At 41.6% G+C, this 25,760-nt stretch overlaps 1 protein-coding gene across 1 annotated transcript in view; it reads left to right on the plus strand.

Moving 5' to 3' along the window:
- The first annotated feature begins 4,679 nt into the window (after nucleotides 1-4,679).
- Nucleotides 4,680-25,760, plus strand: part of LOC124596297 (cytochrome P450 4c3) — a 293,573-nt gene continuing 272,492 nt past the window's right edge. The window contains exon 1 of the mRNA XM_047135397.1: nucleotides 4,680-4,881. Within this exon, the coding sequence (XP_046991353.1) occupies nucleotides 4,680-4,881 (202 nt within the window). The remainder of the gene's footprint in view (nucleotides 4,882-25,760) is intronic.

Raw genomic sequence — 25,760 nt, forward strand, 5'->3', positions numbered from 1 at the left:
TGAGAGTAAATCGAAGAAAGACGAGAGTAATGAGAGGCAGCAGAAATGAGAACAGCGTGAAACTTAACATTATGATTGGCGATCACGAACTAGATGTTAAGGAATTTTGCTAACTAGGCAGCAAAATAACTCATGACGGACGTAGCAAGGACGACATAAAAAGCAGAGCTGCATTGGCAAATAGGGCATTCCTGGTCAAGAGAAGTCTACTAGTATCAAGCATAGCCTTAATTTGAGGAAGAAATTTCTGCGAATATACGTTTCAAGCTCAGCATTGTATGGCAGTGAAACATGGACTGTGGGAAAACTGAAAAAGAAGATAATATAAGCATTTGAGATGTGGTGCTAGAGAATATGGATAATAGCGGTTGGCCTGCTGGACACACATAAACGTACTTTGCTTTGGCTTACACAATGTTGGCGGGCCGCTTGCCTGGAGCTTGTACCAGGGTTCGTTTCAATACCTACATCTACATATACACTCCGCTAGCCACCAAACGGTGTGTGGCGGAGGGCACTATTCGCGCCAAAGTCGTATTTCCCCCCCCCCCCCCCCTCTGTTCCACTCGCGGATTGCACGAGGGAAAAACGACTGTCTGAACGCCTCAGTACGAGTTCCTCCATGTCTGGTGTACGCCTTGTCCGACACCTCCTCGTCTGCCCGAAAGACCCATGATGACAGAAACGCCCAAAAAGGGTTTGAAATGTTGTATGACGTGGTTGATGTCTGTGAGAGTACCGGGTGATCAAAAAGTCAGTATAAATTTGAAAACTTAATAAACCACGGAATAATCTAGATAGAGAGGCAAAAATTGACACACATGCTTGGATTGACGTGGGGTTTTATTAGAACAAAAAAAAAAACATCCCATATTGCTAGACGCGTGAAAGACCTCTTGTGCGCGTCGTTTGGTGACTTTCGTCATGCTTGGCCTCCCAGGTCCCCAGACCTCTGTCCGTGCGATTATTGGCTTTGGGGTTACCTGAAGTCGCAAGTGTATCATGATCGTCCGACATCTCTATGGATGCTGAAAGATAACATCCGACGCCAATGCCTCACTACAACTCCGGACATGCTTTACAGTGCTGTTCACAACATTATTCTTCGACTACAGCTATTGTTGAGGAATGATGGACATATTGAGCATTTCCTGTAAAGAACATCGTCTTTGCTTTGTCTTACTTTGTTATGCTAATTATTGCTATTCTGATCAGATGAAGCGCCATCTGTCGGTCATTTTTTGAACGTTTGTATTTTTTTTTTGGTTCTAATAAAACCCCATGTCATTCCAAGCATGTGTGTCAATTTGTACCTCTCTATCTACATTATTCCGTGATTTATTGTTTTCAAATTTATACTGACTTTTTTATCACCCGGTACTTGTTTCGTTATAGCCGTGCTGCCTCTCGACCGTTTCTGTCTGCTTGACCGTACACAAACACCACCTCGTCTTGCTCTCGACATGACTACCAGACCAATCTACTGCTCACAGCACACTGCGTCAATCACACAGTCCGCAGCACAGAAGGAACACACGACACTAGGTCAGAGGAATCTTCATTCGCCAGCCCCATCTAACGTGGCAACGATGCACATGCTCATAGGACTTTTTTGCTCTATTTACAGTCAGAAATCCGTCCCTGCAATTTGTCGTTTTATTAATGTTGAACCTGAATATATGAAAACACCTGCATACTCGAATGCAACGTTGTGCCAAAATTTCAAAGGAATTTTTGAAGAACTTTCGGAGATTTAAAATTTTGAACCAACTAAGAAGAGATATTTGCTAACAATGTATCCCCATTATATATTATACAGGGTGTAAATGGTATAAGGCACCAAAATTATACAGATGGCACATCTCGCAGTGCTTGACAAAAAAGTCTAGTAACATGTTTGCGTATTTCCTACGGTTGTCCCAGAAAAAAACAGTTCGTCTCAGGATAATGGTTTTGGAAAAGTAGATATTTGGCCGTGCACGTACGTAAGCAATCGGTTCCTGTTATTGCCTGCTGCGCGTATTGACATCGCGAGAGTAAATCGTAAACACATAGGCAACTGCGGCGGCAAAAGGTGTTGCGAGGGCAGCTGTACGAATTTATCGAGAACGCTTCCCACAACGACGACTTCCTGCACGAAAGACATTTGCTGCTGTGCACCAAAGGTTTGTGTCATTGTAATTCTCCACTTGTATGCGATTATTATGCATTTACATCTTAATAAAGTACAGTAGTTATCTGCACCTTTGTAAATTATCGTCAGTATGCGAAACGTATCTTCTGTTCTGATATGATTTACGTTTTTGTTACATCATGACATAATATAACTGATGAGTACGTATTTAATTTCCTTAGATTGAGAGATACTGGCTCTTTACTGCCCCGCGCAGAAGGCAGAGACCCACAACGCGCCGATCGTACACTGGGAGCTGAGGAAAGAATTCTGGACCGCATCCAGGAGGATCCTTCTCAGAGTACTAGAAGCATCGCCCGCCACGTGGGTATATCGCACACTCTCGTTCATCGCACTTTGCAAGAGGAGCGTCTGCGGCCTTACCACATTCAACGCGTACAAGCATTTGAAGAACAAGATTTCCCTTCACGGCGTGAATTCTCAGAGTGGTTTTTGTCATACAGTGCGCAGCATGATTTTGTCAACAAAATACTCGTCACAGATGAAGCGTGTTTCACTCGCGACGGAATAACTAATTTCCATAAAATGCACACGTGGAGTGTACACAACCCTCGCCACGTAGTGGCAACACATTTTCATCGACGATTTTCCGTAAGTGTGTGGGCGGGTGTGCTCGATAATTACATTATTGGGCCCTATGTTTTACCTGCACGTTTGACTGGTAGCTATTACCGAACGTTTCTAGAGGAAACATTGTTACCAATGTTGTTAGAAGACATTGCGTTCGGCATACGTCATAACATGTGGTTCCTCCACGATGGTGCTCCACCCCACGTTGGTGACAGAGTACGCAGATTTTTGGGTAGTCGATTTCCAGGACGATGGATCGGGCGTTCGGGTCCACGTCGATGGCCAGCACGCAGCACTGATTTAAATCCACTGGATTTTTTCTTTTGGGGCCATATGAAGGTACTTTTTTATGCTGAGGCAGTAAATAATGTGGACGAATTGACGCAGAAGATTTTAGATGCTGCCAATACCATAAAGGCCAATGTGCATGTGTGTGAACGAGTGCGACGAAACTGGGTTCGCCCGCCGTAATGAAGCACGTTTAGAAGCGAATGGTGGTCATTTCGAACATTTATTGTGGTATTGGTGTAAGAGGAAACGAAGTTATGGGTTTTCTTTCCGTTACGATGTTGTTGTACAGAAGGAAAATAATGTTAATTTAGTATTCGTTATGGCATTGCCGTAAATAGGTGAAACAGTTGATTGTAATTAATGCACGAGTATCTACTTGGTGATTGATTGAATTTGTACTAATGGAAATACATTGTGTTTGATATTAGCTTGTCATTACTAGTACGACCTTCGTTATCGACTTGGTGAGAAACAGACTGGTTGTATTCAATTCACGTAAAGCGAATTACACATTCTTGACAACCGAAAAACCGTTTACATTCCTTTTTTCGATACCACCTGATTATCACGCCACGTCGTTGTACACGTCTAATAATTTCAATCCTCTGGTCGGCTCGTTGCCTTTCTCTGGTCGCCCCGTTATTGTTGGCAATAATCTCGGTACGCCGTGTACTGTCGGTTGACTACGTAAACAGAAATGCGTATACTATCTATCCTACGAACATTAGGCTTTAATAATACAAAAATAAAGTACATAATACAAGAAAATGGTTCAAATGGCTCTGAGCACTATGCGACTTAACTTCTGCGATCATCAGTCGCCTAGAACTTAGAACTAATTAAACCTAACTAACCTAAGGACAGCACACACACCCATGCCCGAGGCAGGATTCGAACCTGCGACCGTAGCGGTCGCGCGGTTCCAGACTGTAGCGCCTAGAACCGCACGGCCACCACGGCCGGCCACAAGAAAATGTCATTAGACTTTTCTGTCAAGCACTCCGAGATGTACCATCTGTACAATTTTGGCGCCTTAGACCGTTTACAGGGCAACCAGCCTTGCCGCAGTGGATACACCGATTCCCGTGAGATCACGGAAGTTAAGCGCTGTCGGGCGTGGTCGGCACTTTGGATGGGTAACCATCCGGGCCGCCATGCGCTGTTGCCATTTTTCGGGGTGCACTTAGCCTCGTGATGCCAATTGAGGAGCTACTCGACCGAATACTAGCGTCTTCGGTCAAGAATACCATCATAACGACCAGGAGAGCGGTGTGCTGACCCCACGCCCCTCCTATCCGCATCCTCCATGAGGATGGAGCGGCGGTCGGATGGTCCCGGTAGGCCTGAAGACGCTTTATACCGTTTACACCCTGTATATTTATGTACCATGTGCGGTTCAGTTTATTTATACACATATTCCGATGAGCAGCTCTGTCGTCTTTCTCAGGTACTGTTGTCGGTCGTCGAAATATTGTGGATGAAAGCGCACCATTAATCCATCAAGCCGAGAGATGAAGTGGTGGCTAGTCGGCGGCAGGGGGTTGCGCCAGAGGGAGTGTAGGCGTCAGCGGTTTTCTCCGAGGTATAAGAGGTGCGGGCGCGCCGCGGCGGGCGCAGTTTCGTTATGGCTGTGTTGGGCCGCGTGTGGGCCGAGGCGTTCGGCTGGTTGCAGAGTCCGGCCGCAGTGGTGCTGGTGGCGCTGGCGGCGGCGGCGGTGCTGTACCGCCGGCGGCGCGCCCGGCTGGTGTCCCTCATACAGCGCATCCCGGGGCCGCCCGCGCTGCCCATCATCGGCAACGCCGTCGAAATCAACGTGGAGCACGACGGTACGGTCCTACACACTCCCACCCGTGGCCGGGCAACGTTAAGCGGGAACTTAACTTCGCTACTCCTTAATCCGTCACTAAACAAGTTATCTTCGCTACACGTGAAAGCGTTATTTTACATAAGGTTCATCGTCAGTTAAAAATAATCGTTAGTGGTGCAGTGTTACGTGGCTTTATGATTAATTACAGGCTTACTATTTTATCAGTTGATTTGTTTTCGCCACGTAACGCCCGCTGTTTACGTCCTTCTTCGTTGCTGAGAGATGTATCACTTTTCGTTCTGACGCCGCAGCTCTTCCTTTCCTATATCTTTACTACTTTTTATCTATATATATGATGAACTATTGGTTTTACCGTTCAACCACTTTTTAATAACTGTGCAAGTATTACAGGCATCGGGTCCCACCTAATGTGTCACCCGCCTATACGTTTTATATGAACCTTTCAAGACTCGATCGATCTGTTTACAGCGAGAAAGCAGAATATCTCTTCCTTTGACGTTGTCCAACAACGACCTAGGAAGCTCCACGCCCTCGCGGCCCAGGCTCTTCCATGGCTCGCGGTAGTTTGCAGCATTCGTTTTATTCCTTGCCCACTTGCCGCTACGTCGAACTTTCGTGGCGATCGTTGGGGAACGTCTTCCACGTTATCTGCAACGTAAAGAAACTTTCTTCCCACACTATTTCTGAAAACCCAAACACAAACTTAAAGAACATAACAATAATAACTGTTCTTACAGTTATTCGTATAAGTCGTGGTCGATTTAATGAGGGGTGGGACAGGCGTAAGCCTTGTGACACCACAGTGGTTAATGCGTAATAGTATGCTTTACGTTGTGGATGTAGTGAAATGAACAAGTTAAGCAAACGCCCCATTACCGTTGCTTAAACAAAAATGTCCTGGTTGGGAAAGTTAGATAGGGCATCGAACAAAAGTAAAAAAAAGGTCAGTTTAATCATTTAATCGCTTAGTTTTATAATTATTTAATTATCAGTGTAAAGGCACGCCGACAGTGCACGCATTCTGGCTCTTGTGTCAGCATGTAACTAGTGAACAGTCACGCCCAAATAACTTTTGGTGTGAGCTGACCAGCAGTGAGCCGTAGTTGCCAACCAACAGATGTTGCCAACTAAAACGTAATAATTTATGATTCATTTTACTAATTCGTGATCGGGAGAGCTGTAAAGGATTCGAGAGGCAGGAACAAACCAAATATTACTTTATAATCCATGCAATTATTGCAACTAAATCTAACATTATTTAATTTCGCCTTCAATGTAGTCACGCTATAATCGTAATACTGTAATGTTAAAATGACTTCTGCCTGTACGTTACGTTTTAAAACCCCTGTACAAGAAAGACTACATCATCGTTCACAAAAAATATAAGATTATTTTTGTAGCCGAAATGAATTTTTTAAAAGTACTGAACAGTTCAAAAATGGTTCAAATGGCTCTGAGCACTATGGGACTCAACTTCTGAGGTCATTAGTCCCCTAGAACTTAGAACTAGTTAAACCTAACTAACCTAAGCACATCACACACATCCATGCCCGTGGCAGGATTCGAACCTACGACCGGAGCGGTCTCGCGGTTCCAGACTGCAGCGACTAGAACCGCACGGCCACTTCGGCCGGCTACTGAATAGTATTCGTCAAATACTCGTAGGTACGTTACTTTGAATTTCAGTGAAAATGCATCTACTTCTTAATAAGATGTCGCATTAATTGAAAACGCTCATCAAAAATGCGTCTGCCCAATGTTGTCTTCGAAATTTAACTTTTGCTGGGATTTAAAGCTTTTAGCAGCTTCTCAAACGACTTTGATTCGACGACACTGTATCAAAAAACTTTACTATGCATTGGTCCACACTAGCCTGAGACTTACTGCTGCCAATTGCTAAAACGCTTCAAGACTCCAATGCTTCTCTGCCGCATTCTTTAAACCGGATTACTGCTACTGACTCCGCTGTTGATATCTGATTTTTCTTTTTGGCTTTCCCCGACAGGAACCAGCCTTCACTGTTTCTTCAAACTGTATGTACCGTGATTCATGTGCTCTCCTTACGAGTTGTTTCAAATTGTTAGGACTCGAAATACGAGCACCAATTGTTAATTTTTTAGGCAAGCACAATTTACTATCGAAAAGTATTTGTGCTCCTGATCTGGATTCAAAATTAACGTAATCACTTAAATCCGACCACAGATTTTCATCAGTTGCAGAGCTAGAATCCAGTTCCATGACTTTGTTGCCACAGGCAGTCCACTAACAAAGAATAGTACTTTGCGCAAACTCAGTGAACGAGCAACGATAAACAGCCAACACCGAGGTTATTCTCACTCGCACTCACTGTTTACATCAGTCGCCACTACCCTAACTTGCTCACGCACCTGCATCACCTTATCTATTCAGAACAATATTTCCGTTGGCGGTGTGGCGTCATTTTGTCATAAATAGTAGGCAACTACTTAACAATTAACACACTCAAAGCGGCGCGGGGTAGCCGTGCAGTCTTAGGCGCGGCTTCCCTCCGTCGGAGGTTCGAGTCCTCCCTCGGGTATGGGTGTATGTCGTCCTTAGCGTAAGTTAGTTGAAGTTAGATTAAGTAGTGTGTAAGCCTTGGGACTGATGACCTTAGTAGTTTGGTCCCATAGGAAGCTAAACAGTTCGTTAACGTTTCTAAAATTAACTTGTAAATTAATCCGTTACTCGTAAAAAAATGGCTCTGAGCACTATGGGACTTAACATCTGAGGTCATCAGTCCCCTAGAACTTAGAACTACTTAAACCTACCTAACCTAAGGACATCACACACATCCATGCCCGAGGCAGGATTCGAACCTGCGACCGTAGCGGTCGCGCGGTTCCAGACTGAAGCGCCTAGAACCGCTCGGCCACAACGGCCGGCGTTACTCGTAAAGGTAACTTCGTTAATTAATGATTAGCCAGATTAACGGATTATCGGTCTTGTGCCCAGCTACTCTCTCACCACACATGTGTTGCTCCCTTAGTTTCACTAGACGGCACGTCACGCCTGTTGACTCCTGGGCGCACGTAAAAAGCTACAGATCACCAAGTGACTTCTAGCTCGAGACGTCTCTTGCTTGTTGCGGAAGTAAATGATGTTTTCGTTTGTCTGTGCACGTGTTTCAACTAAGCAAGCAAGATGAGTGACAAAAAGGCTGCTAACTTACAACTCCGTCACCCTCTATAGCCAAGTGGTTAACATCACGAAGGATCTGGGTTCTATAGTTGATAATGTCAAGGATTTTTCTCGTGAAGAAAACTATGAGTTTCTTCAAGTGGCTCCAGGTTCAAAAGCTGATCTACTGTTGCCGTTCAATGAAACCTCAAGGTGCGTTCCTGCACTACCTGACACGCCAGCGTCAGTTTTGTTTTCGTGTTCTTCGACTCTCGTTAACAAAGCGTCGTCCTAAATCCTATGCCGTCAGAGGCAAGCGCGGGTGCTCATATCAGATTTGCTTGATTTTCAGCCGTGACCTTGCCACCCCCATGTCACCAACGGATCGAGTGAGGAAACAGAAAGAGACTTAATTTCTGTGGTTTCTGAACTGTATGGCACACTATTGTTACACGTATTCTTTAAAATTTCAGATTCTTCACCCTGAGATTAACTAGCATAAAACTACTTGAAATTTTGTTTTTGCACATACTGCTTGTCTTATATTAATGTCAGATTCGGTAGTCAGTGGTAAAACGCTTCGCATAAGGTAACCTAAGCGGTCTTTAAAAATTCGTACCAAGAGATTGATATCATCTATGTAGATATTACTGAGTTTCAAGTCACTCAAGTAATATGGCCTTTAAATCCTATTTAGAATGCGGGGTCAGGGATTTTCTCTGCCTCGTGATGGCTGGGTGTTGTGTGCTGTCCTTAGGTTAGTTAGGTTTAAGTAGTTCTAAGTTCTAGGGGACTGATGACCATAAATGTTAAGTCCCATAGTGCTCAGAGCCATTTGAACCAACCTATTTAGAATGCATTTCACAGTCCACCAAACTCCTCTTTCTTTTTCTTTCGCTTCCACCACCCGATTCATTTTCTGCAGCAAAATCTGAATTCAGTACAGTACTACTTTCTACGAAGAGCTCGTTCATAATCGCTTTTAGCGATCAACTTAGTCTTGTCTTCGTAGATACTTCAATGCGTGTGAACTAACCACGATTCACAACTAGTGGGGAAAGCCCACAAATGCATGAAAACTAATGCGAAAGCGGAGTACGCTTTTATGTCCACGTCCTGTAGCAACGTAGCATTAGGCTGTTAAGTTAGTAAAATATTTTCCATGGGCCTGGTTGCAGAAACAGTCTTTTCTTCTTTCTTTTATTTAGACCATCATTTACAGCCCATTTTTATTCTGCATTTCAGCCCATTTATCTTGTTTCTCGACTAGTGCCATGTATATGAAACATAAGGATACTGATCGCTACCCATCGAACTTTTGAACTTAAATTTGCCCATGTTGCACGGAATTGCTTGAAGTCTGCGACTGTGTTAAGAAATTTATAAAGAACACTTTTCCATCTTCAGTCAAGTTTGTTTCTGAATATCCGTTGGCACGACACACTTCGGCAGCAGGTGTCTAACTGTTGTTTATACAATATTTGTTAGTAACATATTATTGTGAAGGGAGAATTTTTTCATCATGACATTTAAGATACGTTCTGTTGGAATATTGCACAGGGCAACATTATTTCAGATCACACTGACAAACCCAGCAATAAAGCTTTTCGCGCATCACAGCAATGAGTAGTTAGAAATAGATGTTTAAGTAAGTTACACACCTGCTGCCGAAACAAGTCAAGTCAGTGAATATTCAAAACAAATGTGACTGATGCTGAAAAAGTGTAATTTCATAGAAATCACAAATTTTAATCACACCTTTCATTAGTTAATTCTTTCGGTGATAATTATGGTTCAAAGGGCTCTGAGCACTATGGGACTTAACTTCTAAGGTCATCAGTCCCCTAGAACTTAGAACTACTTAAACCTAACTAACCTAGCGACATCACACACATCCATGCCCGAGGCAGGATTCGAACCTGCGACCGTAGCGGTCACGCAGTTCCAGACTGTAGCGCCTAGAACCGCACGGCCACTCCGGCCGGCTGATAATTATGGTTTCAGTCCATTGGAATAGCTTTCAGAGATAAAAACGTATTCTAAATTCTAATAGATTTAATATTTCAAAGCTTATAATGAAAGGCACTCGATTGTGATACTGATAAACTTTTTTGAAACTACTAAAAAGACGCCTGCAATTGCCCAGAAATTTTCCTCTAAAGTTACACCAGGCGGTTCTTAATTAGAACTTTACAATGTTTACACACAAAAGACGTCCAAAGCTTTGATCTTATTTTAACTTCAAGGAAATTAAAACTGTTGTAGATTCAAATGAAGAAATTCTGATATAATTACTGCAGTAGCTCGGACAGAAGTTTATTTCACTGTAGTATTGTCTTATGAAAAAATATTTTACTCATTTTATATTATTTAGGATAAAGAATCATAATTAATCGCAAGCAACAACTTTGGAGACAAATTAACGTAGTGTCATCACCAGAAAACTCTTTTACACAGACATAGGCAATTCATTTTGGTTAGTTCGAAACGACATGTTCTCAGGTAATCCCGTTATCTCTGTCAAACACATTTCTATTTGATTTTTGGCGAAAACTGTGATGGTTGTTAAAATGAATGACAAATTTTCGTCTCGTAAATCAAAATTGTGTCTCGAGCAATATCCACACGTCGCGAAAACTTTCACGCGTATTCTTCACTACAGCTTAACATAGGGAAAGATTTTTTATCAAGAATGCACTGGGATTTACTGGAGTGGAACACAGTAAAAATCTCTAATTTCACTACTCTCTCTGTCGACTAGCTAGGAAACGTATAGAGACTCACGAATTAGTTTAAGTACGCGAAAATAGTGAGTGATCTGGATAATTCGTTACCGTGCTGTCTGCTTAGGCAAATAGGCAATAATATTTTTTTCGGAAAGCAATATCTTATGGGCCTTTGTGAATGAAATAAATAAAGCCCAATGCTAATGCGAAACCAGGAATGTTATGATGGCCAGTCTGTGCTTGAAAGTATCATTAGATAATATCGCATTTCCGTAGTCTACATGAATAACTCAGAGGCATACGGGAGAAATTCCGTTTGTTTTATTCGCCTTTTGTGGTAATTTAACTGATTCCATGAAAAAAGTGTTGATTACAATATTATTTTCCGTATTTGCCTTACATTCACAAATATAGTGTGTGTGTTTGGAGCATACGGCCGCTCAACGCCGATGTTATTAGCGCAGTTCCACATATTAAAAGAAATGATTGTACGATCACATAGAAACGACCCAGCTGCTAACAGAGGTTTCATTTCATATGTTCTAATGATAATCACAGACACTAATCATTTCGTCTGTCTAAACTGACCGAATCTCATGAAGTAATGAAGTTATGTATGAAATACATGTGGGTGTGAGTGTGTGTGTGTGTGTGTGTGTGTGTGTGTGTGTGTGTGTGTGTGTGTGTGTGTGTAATCTGCGGGAGGTATCAGATCGCGTTTAGTTTAAGAAAAAAATGGTTCAAATGGCTCTGAGCTCTATGGGACTTAACATGTGAGGTCATCAGTCCCCTAGAACTTAGAACTACTTAAACCTAACTAACCTAAGGACATCACACACATCCATGCCCGAGGCAGGATTCGAACCTGCGACCATAGCAGTCGCGCGGTTCCAGACTGAAGCACCTAGAACCGCTCGGCCACCATGGCCGGCGTTCAGTTTAAGAAACATAATCCAATCCAGATGTAGAAGCGAACACTTATAAATAGTTAGCCTTCTGGATAACAGTTGATCTTAGTGTTCACAGGCCAGCAACTACGCCTGATACTATTATTGCTTTTAAGTAACCGAAAATAATTATTTTGCTTAGAAAGCTCTCCTGAAAATTTCTTTCCTCCCGTATCGAATACCACAACCTCAACCCTCTTAAATTTACAAGACTATTCGACTCTAGAAAATTATGGATGACATAGTACCATGACTGCTTTATTTATGACACTGCGTCTCGGTTTCTCAGTGGGTCTCAGACAGTACATCTATAGGTCCGTTGTTCGATCCAAAGATTTTTTTCCGTCACTTATGACCACTTTTACCCTGGGTATGATAATTTAATGCGAAAAATACGAAGTTCCACTTTTGTTCGAAGTCCACCTGAAACTGTATGTCTTCCTCTGAGTGACTAAGTTGATCAATTCGAAGGTCGGAAGAAAATAAGTGTTTACCAACTCCAAGACACAATGAGTTTGAAGCAAAGCACTACATCTACTTAACAAAGAATGAGGAAAGAAAATGGGAGAGTAATGTACGAGAGCTATACTACAGTGCTGTATGAGCAAATAATCTCACAGCCAAAGGAAGAAGATATGCCCCAGACGAACAATATTTGATTCCCTCAAAAGCAACAAAAAGCCTTCGACAGACATCTCATATCAGAGACATTCAATTTATATGCGTGCTGTTTACCTTGACCACTCCAAATTACTTTTCCCTGACAAGCAAAATAAAAAATATATTAAGTAAATGTTATATAGTTACTAGAGAGACATTAACCAGAATGATTGCCGTATGTCTTTTATAAATAGTGCCCTATATTTTTTATTCGATAATCCACTTCCTCTCCTAAAGACGTCCTCAAAAACGTACCATATTGTAAACATCACGTAAACATGACGTTATTAAAAACGTAACAGAAAGTAGACTCAGACTCTCCTGTACTAGCACACAGTGTAGGCGTCCGGGTAATTCTCCCAACTGGTATCGTCCGTAAACAGATGGGAACGCAAGGAAAATGGACGTCAGTCATTCGGTCAACCGTCTCCTGCTGAATGTTTGTGTAAGCACAACGAACGCCAACGAAGAGAATGTAGAAAGCTACTCATCTGACAAGAACTAAGTTAGCAGGAGATGACTGGTGTACATTTTCGTTATGTTTCGATTTGTTACTGGCAACTCCAGCAAGTGGACGAGTTACTCCAAGTACCTGCATTATGTGCTAATGCAAGAGAGTCGAAGACAATTTTGTGTTATGTTTCCAGTAACGTCAATGCTACACTGTGAAACTTTTTTTTGACGAGGTTTTGAGGAGACGATGTGGGTTACCGAATAAAAAAATATAGGAAATAATTGAAAAAAGACGTAGTTCTACATATCTTCGTAAAGAACAATGTTGCAACAACGGCAGTCGTGCTGGTTAATGTCACTCTGATTGTTAAAAATTTGCTTCATAATTTTTTTATTTTGCTTATGCACAAAATGTGTTTGGGGTGTTCAAAATAAATGGGCTAATCTGTATATCTGGAGACTGTATTCTACTTTAACAACATTTTCAATTTCTTCTGGTCTTGCTAAAAATTAATGCAGTTTTTAGCGTCCCGTACCTCGTTCAGTAACAAATGAACCCTTACGGGATAACTTTGTCGTCCGTCTGCCTGTTGGGTTGGGTTGTTTTAAGGGAGGAGACCAAACAGCGCGGTCATCGGTCTCATCGAATTAGGGAAGGACGTCAGCCATGCCCTTTCAAAGGGACCATCTCGGCATTTGCCTGGAGTGATTTAGGGAAATCAGAGAAAAGCTAAATCAGGATGGCCGGACGCGGGATTGAACCGTCGTCCTCCCGAACGCGAGTCCAGTGTGCTAACCACAGCGCCACCTCGCTCGGTCTGCCTGTTTGTCCGACTATTCTCAGGTACGGGTAGACGTATCATGTCGAAATTAAAGTCTTATGTTAAGGTCTACGCTCCCTTGGCGATGTAAAATTGTGAAACTTCTAAGTCACTGCAATCAACAGATACAGCCATTTATGTCTCATATTTTGATACTCGCAAATTCAGCTATCAAAACTTACAGAGTACTTTTCCTTGCCCTAGAATTATGAAATGGCATGGAGCAAGGTTTCACTATACAAGCAAAGGAAATAATCAGAAAAATGGTTCAAATGGCTCTGAGCACTATGGGACTTAACATCTATGGTCATCAGTCCCCTAGAACTTAAAACCACTTAAACCTAACTAACCTAAGGACATCACACACATCCATGCCCGAGGCAGGATTCGAACCTGCGACCGTAGCAGTCGCGCGGTTCCGGACTGAGCGCCTAGAACCGCTAGACCACCGCGGCCGGCATAATCAGAAAATTGGGAATTTTTTGTTGTACGACACGCAAAAAATATTTCTTTTGTCATTTATTATCGTTTCAAATTTGACATTAAATAATTCTCGAAATTCTTGGAATCCCAGGGGCCGATATCTTTCTAGTATCAATGTCGTTAACACGCAAAAATCTATGAGTTCCCCGTTTCGAGGAATAGCTGAACTGTCTTTATACATAATTAAATTTGCACAGTACCCTCAGTGTGCAAGTCCTACTCACACCTGGCCAATTTTGTAGCAGTGGTTTAGCAAAGATGCTGTTCTTTGTAGTTTTGCTGGAATTCAGTCTTAGAAAGCACCTATCGTTTAGCACTAGGAACTCTCTTTTAACACTTTTAGACAGTCGCTCTCGATTATCAGAACAGAATATATCCACAAAATTACTTTACGTAATTCACATCAATACTTCACAATTGCACATTAGTAGTTTTTTATGGAATCAGTTGTATGTCACTGTCGACGCGGTTAGCAGTTCTCCGTATACCATCTGTGTACGACGGTAAGTCAAATGAAAACCTTAAATATTTTTCTAAATATTATTTATTGTGCAGAAGTGGTACAAAGCTGTATTACTTTTCAATATAATCTCCCCCAGGCTCAATGCAAGTCCTCCTGCGCTTACAAAGTACATAAATTCCTTTAGAAAAATATTCCATTGGTAGTCCGCGCAACCACTCATGCACCGCGTGGCGTACCTCTTCATCAGAACAGAATATCTTTCCTGCCATTGCGTCTTTCAGTGGTCCAAACATATGGAAATCACTTGGGGCAAGGTCTGGTGAGTGTGGTGGATGAGGAAGACACTCAAAATGTACTCCCGTGATTGTTGCAACTGTTGTACGGGCAGTGTGGGGCCTTGCATTGTCATGTTGCAAAAGGACACCTGCTGACAGCAATCCACGTCCTTTTGATTTGATTGCAGGCCGCAGATCATTTTTTTAGGAGATCTGTGTATGATGCACTGATGACAGTGGTCCCTCTAGGCATGTAATGCTCCAAAAGGACGCCTTTTTCGTCCCAAAAGAGAGTCAGCATAACCTTCCCTGCTGATGATTCTGTTCGAAACTTCTTTGGTTTTGGTGATGAAGAATGGCGCCATTCCTTGCTCGCTCTCCTCGTTTCCGGTTGGTGGAAGTTAACCCAGGTTTCGTCCCCAGTAACGATTCTTGCAAGGATGCCATCACCTTCTCGTTCAAAGCGCCGAAGAAGTTCTTCACAAGCATCAGCATGTCGTTCTCTCATTTCAGGAGTCAGCTGCCGCGGCACCCATCTTGCAGACACTTTGTGAAACTGGAGCACATCATGCTCAGTGACCCATGACTAATCTGTAAACATGCTGCAATGTCATTCAGTGTCACTTGGCAGTTTTCCTTCACTATGGCTTCAACTGCTGCAATGTTCTGTGGAGTCACAACTCGTTGTGCCTGTCCTGGACGAGGAGCATCTTCCACTGAAGTCACACCATCTGCGAACTTCCTACTCCATTAGTAGACATGCTGCTGTGACAAACATGCATCACCGTACTGAACCTTCATTCGTCGATGAATTTCGGTAGGTTTCACACCCTCCCAACGCAAAAACCGAATAACAGAACGCTGTTCTTCCCTGGTGCAAGTCGCAAGTGGGGCGGCCATCTTTATACTGATACTGCGACGGCATGTGTGCATCTGCACTATGCTGCCACCTACAGGCCATTCTGCACGCTGTTTGTAGCACGCTTACCAACTTACAGAATAACGGCGCGAAATTTCGATTTGTTACTACAAATTTAAGCTCTTCATTTGACACACCTTCGTACTTAACATACAGCGAACAGTAACTGGCACAAGAAAACTGAAAGCTGCAGAAAAATCTAGGATTATGAACAACGATGTAAATGAAGTATGGTGCATTTTCCATACGTAGTACAAGAACCAGAAACCTAAACAATGCTTCCCAACAGCTGAATTTCTAACGAGGACAGTGTAATTCTGAATCATATTATCTTACAATAAAATTCAGAACTTTCATAATGTGGAAAGGGTAAGTTACTAAATAATTTAGGGCAAAAACTTAAAATTACGACATTATATTTGATGTGCTTTGACGTTATATATGCGGAAATTAATTTTTTCTCATTTCATTCAGAGTTTGTCTGGGATTCGGAAATTTCAGGTAATATACGCTTCGACTCACCAAACAAATAGGTAAGGAGAAATACATGTGTTCGTCACGTCTGAAAGGGGAGAACTTTTTTCCACTATACAACTCTAATCGAAACTTATAAGTTTTTCGAGGAGTTTCTTGTTCTACTAGGTGCACGGGAAAAGACAAAAAAAAAAAAAATAATTTACTCCATCACTGTGGATACTGCATCGTAGTAAGGAACAGCAGTACGCATGATAAGTCCTGAACTCATCAAAATATTACAGTAACATTAATTTCATGTGCGACATCTCACGGCAGCCATAAATTTTCACAATAAATTGCAAACATGACTTTGTAGGCACTGAGATACTCCGTGTTGTACTTCATGTATGTATTATAGCTCATTTACTCTACATATGCAACTAGGTATGGTCCTTGGGGAAAGGAATTACGTTTACACGTTCAAAAAGGAATATATGATAAATCTGTATTCGTAGTTTGACCCTAAGAAATAACAAAAATGTTCAAATGTGTGTGAAATCTTATGGGACTTAACTGCTAAGGTCATCAGTCCCTAAGCTTACACACTACTTAACCTAAATAATCCTAAGGACAAACACACACACCAATGCCCGAGGGAGGACTCGAACCGCCGCCGGGACCAGCCGCACAGTCCATGACTGCAGCGCCTTAGACCGCTCGGCTAATCCCACGCGGCAAGAAAAAACACATCTTAGATTTTAGTGTCCTTGTTAACGGAAATAAAAATTGTCTGCATTGAAATTTGCTGATCGCAGCAACAAATTTTGTTACTTTGAGAAGCAGATTATAACAGACACATAGCGTTCATCGTATGTTGCTCGGCATCTCGTATTAATCTATGAAAGCATTTGCATACAAAAAAATGGCTCTGAGCACTATGGGACTCAACTGCTGTGTTCATAAGCCCCCTAGAACTTAGAACTACTTAAACCTAACTAACCTAAGGACATCACACACATCCATGCCCAAGACACGATTCGAACCTGCGACCGTAGCGGTCGCGCGGTTCCAGACTGTAGCGCCTAGAACAGCTCGGCCAATTCGGCCGGCCATTTTCATACAGTTCGATGAAACTATGTACGTACTGCTTGTGACAGACATATGGCGTTTCGGCAACAGGAAAACTAAACCACTTTGACCATGACCATGCTGCGTGTTCTCCCTGCGTTTGAAGAGATGTAGTCGGATACAAATAGTCTTGATACAATGCAGAGTAACAACGGAAAGAGCTGACGTCTGTTCCACGTACTGAACTGTAAACTCATCCTCTAATTTGCAGATATTACGATGTAAGCCAACAATTAACAAAGATTTTCGAAGACATCTGTGACAATGTCGTGTGATACTCATCAGAACCGAGCAGTTTTATTCTTTACACAGAATATAAATTCATCTTGCAACAAAACCAAATGAAATTCATTGTAATATTACCAGATTTTATTCATCCAACTGACAGCACTTCTAAATGTTTTCGCAAAACGTCAAAGAACTGCAAAATTGTCGCAAAATAAATTACATTTGTTTTCGATCAGTACTGAAATTCATGGTATCAGAAAAAGTAATAGTTACCACAGTTCAATACATTTTAGTAACGTGTATTTAGCTTTTCCCATTACTACCCACTGCAGCATTTAACGATAAACCATTCCCTGCTGCCGAAATGATACTTCTTTTTCCATACTATTCAGTGTCAAATGAGATCATATTTTTTCAGCAACTAAACTAACAAGAGTGTCAGTCCCTGTAGGAATGTGGTTCACAATCGATTTAATGTCGGAAACAGCACTTCACTATTATGAAAGAAAACATTCCGGCAAGTAACCTAGTGAAAGCAATCTTTTATTTGATATTAGTCTAAAATTTAGCTCATTATGTATGACGAATAACTATATGGTTCTTCTAATTTGTGAGGAAATCTGGCGTGGTCTCTAGCCAATTTTTTTCTATTTCGCACTAGGGAACAACTTACGAAAATAGTGTAATACTATGCACTACCATTAGTCATTTTGTAATATGTCAAAGCTAGTAAGTCCATCAACAAACACCATTAAAGAACGCATCCTCAACCATTTCAAATCACAAAGGAATGCAAAATAGGTATCTAATAACAAGGATTCGTTTAGGAGCACCCATGCTTAATCGTGTCTCAATCATGTTGCATATATTCGTTGATAATACTTGAGATCTTTTGCCAGAGGATTCTGTTTTGTGTGTGTGTGTGTGTGTGTGTGTGTGTGTGTGTGTGTGTGTGTGTGTGTGTGTGTGTCTGTGTGTGTCTGTGTGTGTCTGTGTGTGTGTGTGTGTGTGTGTGTGTGTGTCACCGAAGACCGTGAGAAACGAAAAAGCTAGTTCACCAACAGAATACTGTAAAACTTCGTTTTATCTGCTGATCCGAACTGCGCCGGAACTGTCACAGCACAGGTCGGGAATTTAAACATTTAATTATAACTGCATCATCATGTGCTCAAGTTTGCCGCACGAGTATTCACAGCAACCATCTTGTGTTGTGATATAAACCTTGATTCACCTGAAATGTCTTATTGTTTTATTATAATTATGCCGTTAGATCGTATGACTAATCATGGTGCACCAGTGATAAGACACTGGATTCGCATCGGGGATGGTGCAATTCATACGCCAGACAGGACACAGAATTCTTCGTTAAGTTAAACTATGTATGAAAGCCAACATTTCATCTCGGAGCAAGTTGTAAGTTGCTGGTTCATGTGGTTGCCGGTAGGTGTCTTCCTGTTGGAGCCACATTGTTCATTAGACAATGTGCGTCAGGTCGGGCAGATTATTGGAAAAAGTATCCTAAGATTACATGAGTGCATGAGAAAGCTCGGATTGGTTTCTTTAAAGTAAAAGCTTTGTAGTCCGCCTCCATAGCTGCGCGGTCAGCGTGGCGGAGTGCTACCCGAAGGGGCCCGGGTTCGATACCCTGTCTGATTTTAGTGGTATTTCGACGTAGGTGATACCGGGACTTTTTTACATGTATACCTGTTTCTAATGCCGTTATTAGCATCGCGTCTAAGAAAATATATCCAAATGATTCCTTTTAAATATTAGTTTTTTGAAAACTACGCTTCCTTCGAAACAAAACTATTTTCTCCTTTCTTCCTTACTCAGACATGTTTGTATTATCTTCCGTGGGTCTCGCGTTCTTATTGAAACTACATTCATTTTAAAATGGGACTGCGCAGATTGGCCTGCTTTTTAGAGGTTATTACTTCACAGCTTGTCATGTTTCCCATCTTGAAACACTTCAAGTATGTAAACACGACGAAAAACATGCCACACTGTAAGTCAATAAAACGCATAAAACAATTTCAGAAGTAACATGAGACCCAATGATTATGACACGTAGATCTCTAACTACATTTGAGTAAAGAACAAAATAGGAAAATGTATTGTGTTAGGAAGATGGTGGAATTTATTTCTCAAAGACGGAAGAGCAGCAACAAAAGGTTTGAACCCTAGCATATACACAGTGCTTGGTTTGTAAATAGAAAGATTCCGGAACTGTGACCTTCCAGGGAGTGTTTTTTAAATTTAGACTTCTTAAAACGTTACTTTGACACTTTTCTGACCATTTTGAAAGTGTGAATGCAACATTTATTTTAATTGCTTCAACCGCAACAAAAGTCCTATCGTAACAAATCTCGAAATCTGCTATTCTGATCTTTTTTCGTCAGAGGTTACCGGTGTACATAGTCACAAAATAAGCCCTGTTATATGTCAGTCCCAGATCGCGCAAAATATGTCGTGGTCGATTTTGGGGTCTTAGCAAGTATCCTCAGATGAGTTGTCATCAGTTTGAGTTTCAGCTTCAGAACTGTGTACGATATCCCAGGCCTGGCTAGGCACAATGTACTTAGGCGAGGCATACGGCCTTAGAAGTAAGCTCAAACTCAACTGATAATAATATGAAAATGACTTGCTAAGGAGAATTAAAAAAGATTAGCTTCCAAGGCAGCACACTTACCTGCCAACTCCTGCAACCACTGCCAAGCCAAAGTGTTAGATGCAGTATTAGAAACAAATGTGGTGACATGCTATTGTACCTCGTCTCCTGTCAGTATTTTACAACAAGGTGAACCAGTGCCCCAGTTCGACAGCAATTCAAGGAGCATCTGTATTGCGGCAACAATTTCCCGCTTTGCTGACGTTGGGTAACCGTTTGATGTGGATGCGCGAACGAAAACAGCGGTGCGAGGTCGCCGTGTTTACCATCGCCTCCTACGCAAGGCACCGGCCACTCGCCGACGCTTGCGTCACGGCGTGCTCCAGAGGACGCACGGGGCGCTGTCCGGCGTGCGGGGAGACCGCCTGGCTCTGTGGCCTCGCAGTGCCGTACGTCTACTGTACACAAGCTGCGCTCCAGGCCTCGGACGTCACGTAGAGACGACCCCTACCTCCCCGTCTTTCTGATGACATCCTGCTCGTAACCGATTAACTCCATCGTTACAGGGTTCAACTAGTCCGACAAGAAAAGAGAATACATACGAGTATTATGAATGAAACACACACAACACTCGCGTAATATTCTACAATATTTATTATTGGTTATACGAACCGGTATCCTGCTGTTACCCCACCATCAGCTACATAGGCAAGTATGTGGTGCAGTGAAATTTTCTTGGACCAAAGATTTTAAACTAGTGCATCTATGGAGTACCTCCACTTGCAGAGATAAAAAATATTTATGGTAGAATTAGGAACAAAACAAAACGAATTACTTCAGTGTAAAAGCGATGTAAGTTTATTAAACTAAGATAAAATATGTGACTCGTTAACTAATAAACTACTGGCAAATTACAACAGTTGTACATAGAAGAAAATAACTGATTAATAAACTTTAGTGACATATTCCTCAGACGCGGTTGAACAACATAATCTTGTCTTTAATAGGTCCTATTAAAAAATGAAACACTGCACCAGTTAGGTATTTTCTCATAACGCACACAAAATTCAAAACAACCTTAGGAGACATGAAAAGCAAAGATGGTAACATTAAGACCGCAATGGAAATTTCACTGTTAAGTTCAGGGGATACAGCAGATAGATGGAAACAGTATATTGAAGTCCTCTTTGAGGGAGAAGATTTGTATGATATGATAAAAGAAGAAACAGGGGTCGACGTAGAGGAGATAGGGAATCCAGTATTAGAATTAGAATTTAATAGAGCTCTGGAAGACTTGAGAACAACTAAGGCGGAAGGGATAAATAACATTCCATCAGAATTTCTAAAATCGTTGGGGAAAGTGGCAGCAACACGATTATTCACGTTGATGTGTATAATGTGTGAGTCTGAAGATATACCATCAGACTTCCGGAAAAACATCGTCCACACATAATTCCAAAGATAGCAAGAACTGACGAGAGCGAAAATTACCGCACAATCAGCTTAACAGCTCATGCATCCAAGTTGCTGCCAAGAATAATATACAGAAGAACTGAAAAGAAAACAGGATATGTTAGATGATGATCAGTTTGGTTTTAAATAAGACGAAAGTAAGGAGAAATAGCATAAATGAGAACAGCGAGAAACTCAAAATCAGGATTGGTGATCACGAAATAGTTGAGGTTAAGGAATTCTGCTACTTGGGCAGCAAAATAACCCATGACGGAAGTAGCAAGTAGGATATAAATTGCATATTTAAAGCGCACAAATGTAAATTTTGTCAGTACTACTTTTCAGTGTGGTCTATGTATTGTTCTTAAGTTGTATACAGTTTGCGAGTGTATTTATATTTTTCCCACTTTTTGCTGCAGACCTGATGATGGTCATTAAAGACCGAAACCGGTAATCTGTTAAACAAAAAGATTGTGGCCATAGACGTAAATTAAAGGAAACTTATAACTAGCAGAGTTGGATTGGCAAAAAGGGTATTGCTGTCCAAGAGAAGTGTGCTAGTATCAAACATAAGCCTTAACTTGATGAAGAAATTTCTGAGAACGTACGTTTGGCGCACAGCATTGTAAGCTAGATAAACATGGACTGTGGAAAAACCAGAAAAGAAGAGAATCGAAGCATTTGGGATGTAATGCTAGACACGAATATTAGGTAGACTGATAAGGTAAAGAATGAGGAGTTTCTGAGCAGAATCGGAAAGGAAAAGCATATACGGAAAACACTGACAAGAAGAAGAGACGAGATCAAAGGTGATCTCTTAAGTCAGGAAGTAACGTCCATGGTACTAGAGATAGAGGTAGAAGGTAAAAAATGTAAAGGAAGACAGAGACTGGAATACATCCAGCAAATAATTGAGGGCGAAGGTTGCAAGTGCTATTCTGATATGAAGAGGTTGCCGCAGAAGAGGAAATCGTGGCGGGCCGCATCTAACAGTTCAGAAGACAGTTTACCCAAAGTAAAAAACAGAGCCGACATGTCACCATCCTAGCAGTGCGTCTCTGAATTCTTTTGATACCTGTTGTCATACTTATTAGATGAGGACTCCAAACATTAGAATTGTTCGCACTAGAACAACTGGTAGGCCGACCTAAACTGAGTACTTTGACATAAGGAATTAGTTGTCGGACAATATTTAGTATTTTGTTGACATAAACTGCTGATAGCAACAATTTAAGTTCTTAGCAACAGTACCGCCAGTCACAGCGTATGCGCTAGAATGGCATACAAAATTTTGTCGCACTGTCTCAAATATCCCCATTGTCTTTTATACCGCGAGGCAAACAAATAGGACCGTAACAGCCAGTAACTCTTCGCCTCTACAGAGATTTCAAACAGCAAAGACTTCATAAAACCCCGTTTAAAAATTCTTAGAAGTGAGATCCGTCGATTGTGCTGGTCGTGGGACACCCCTCCCGACCCAACGTTGAGGTAATCTGTCGTTCAGGTATTCAGAGACGTTGTGTCGTAGAGTGATGGTGCTCAGCCACGAAGAAACAATAGCCACTCACGAATAGCTACATCTACAGTCTCCAGTACCTGTGACGGCACAGCGCGATTGTACCACTCAATCGTAACTGGAGCAAAAAAATCCGAATAGTTGATCTTGCAAAATTCCAACCCACAACTGGTGTGCTGAGATGAGCGTGGCGATGGAACTTCGCCATCCTAGGCATGGCTACTATGTTAGTTGAAGGCTCGTCGACTTTTGGAAGACACCCCTTCCGTGGGAATTCGTCGACGCTGCAGTACTGCGCTGATTGATTCATTGACTCAGATTACTTCAGAATTATTTGGTCTCATTCCTAGCACAGGATGTTTAGTATAGAAGAGTAATTACTGCCCCATTTTTGCACTCCACGCTGTATTCTTCGAGTTGTCGAAGTGTTGCGAATCTTCTGCGAAACGATCCAGCACCATATCCTCAAATACTACTGTGCAAAAAAATTCTCTTTCGACAACTTGTGACTTGATCGACCCAATATGTAATAATATTCCATCTACCGTCAAAAATTCGTTATAAATTACAATATTATAATTAATACTGATGCTAATCTCAGTAAATTCATTCGGCATTTCAGGCACTGCATCATGCATTAAAGGCGATTCTACGGATTCGTGTAATAACTAGTACTGCTCCGTCGTCGGCAACAAATAACGGATTCGGGGTGGACTTTTTTTATTATTAGTTTTTATTCCACAGAAACAGTAACAAAAATCGCTAGCTTACAATGAGATGACATAAATAAGGTGACAGATAACTGCAGTCATAAATTACAGCATTCAAAGAATGAGGAAGGATATTCAGTCTTTAGCAGTAGCACACATTTGGCACCTTCACTGTCACATTCAACTGGTGGCAGTTCAACAGGCCCATTTCCTTCTTCTGAAGCCTCCATTGGGGAGGGGTTGTAAATCCCTGGTCGTTCATCCTCTTAATATAGGTTTTGACTGACTTCCCCAAATCGCTTAAAATGAACGCAGGTATGGTTCCTTACAAAGGCCAAGGTCGATTTCCTCCCCTATCCTTCCAGTATCCGAATTTGTGCTCCCCCACTAATGAACTTGTCGTCGACGAAATTTAAACCCTAATTTTCGTGTCTTTCTTTTTGGCACGTCACAAAGTATTGTGTATTATTTTTTAAGCTAATACTACCAACGTGGATGGGGGAGGCAGTTACCATAATGAAATACAAGCAGTTTTTACAAACACGTCCCTCCTACACATTTGTTCATTAGAGACTGGTGCCGCTTGAAATTTCCTGCCGTTAGTTTGGTATCGCAAAATATTCAGTTTAAGAGTATCTACGAATTGCATAATTTTGACTGAAAGGCTTGCGATACCCTGTAAGACTAATCAAACCGTTTGTCTTGTCACGCAGTTCTTTTCTTTCGTTCCCGACACTGCCTTAATTCTTACCGTAAGTGGTACGCGTACTGTCTGCGAAAGCGTTGCTTATGCCTTATCTTTTCAGTAACCCTTTCCTCTTCTTCATAATCTTCTTCATAAAGAAACTGTACCACGTTCTGTACCTGCTTCTGTCATTTAGTGAATTTCCGTATCACGAAAGATTGCAGCGAATGTGAAACATTGTTGTTGGATTAGGAGAACGTATTCGACTGGATAAGTGAGACCAGAAGGCATCGGCGTTCCCGCTGCGAATAAGCGAAATGAAGAGTAAGGGGAGCAAGTAATAATGACACGGAGATTGGCTTGGGGAGTGTACAAGACCAATCTGTCAGGTGTCCATTTGTAAAAAAAACACTGTGGAATGTGGAATCAGAGAATGTAGTTGAAAAGATTATGGGTTCAACGTATGTGTCGACATTATTTAATTTGTTTTCTTCTTTTTTTGTTACAGTTATGTTTGTATGTTGTTAGTTACATTTACAAATGTGAATTAGCATTACTTATACCGTAATCGTTTGTTAATACTGTACCATGTCAAAACTCATAGTAGCTGAAAGTCAGTAATCTCAAGGCAGGTGTAAATCGAGATGAGAGGTCCTAGCGCACCCTCTTAAACAGCATTAGAATATTTCCGGTTCTACCACGGGAGACAATAATCGATGAAACTAATATCATAATAATGTCCACTATAGTCCCACAATTAAATAATGTCAGATATCTCTAAGTGTAAGCGAAGTATTTGGATGAATAGAGGATAGAGCACTGATAGATTCGAAACAATACATTTGTTACTTTAAATAATTTATGATCACATGAGAATTGTTCTTTGGGCCGAAGCGGGTCGTGACACATAAATATGTTGTTATACACTGGTGGAAAAAGAAATCGCAACGCCAAAAAGTAATTAATATAGAATAATAAAATTTTGGGAATATTTTTGTCTATGTAACATATTTAACTTATAAACAAAGCAATATCAGAGGTTAATGTAAGTGCGAGATAAGCTGTTGCATATGTTTTATTTAATTTATTTCATCGTATGGCTAGGGCTCCGCGTCGGGCAGACCGTTCGCCGGGTGCCGGTCTTTCAGGGTGACGCCACTTCGTCGACCTGCAGTCGATGAGGATGATAGGATGATGATGAGAACAGCA

This window comes from Schistocerca americana, chromosome 1 (genome assembly GCF_021461395.2).
Source record: "Schistocerca americana isolate TAMUIC-IGC-003095 chromosome 1, iqSchAmer2.1, whole genome shotgun sequence".
In the NCBI taxonomy this organism is placed as follows: Eukaryota; Metazoa; Arthropoda; class Insecta; order Orthoptera; family Acrididae; genus Schistocerca; species Schistocerca americana.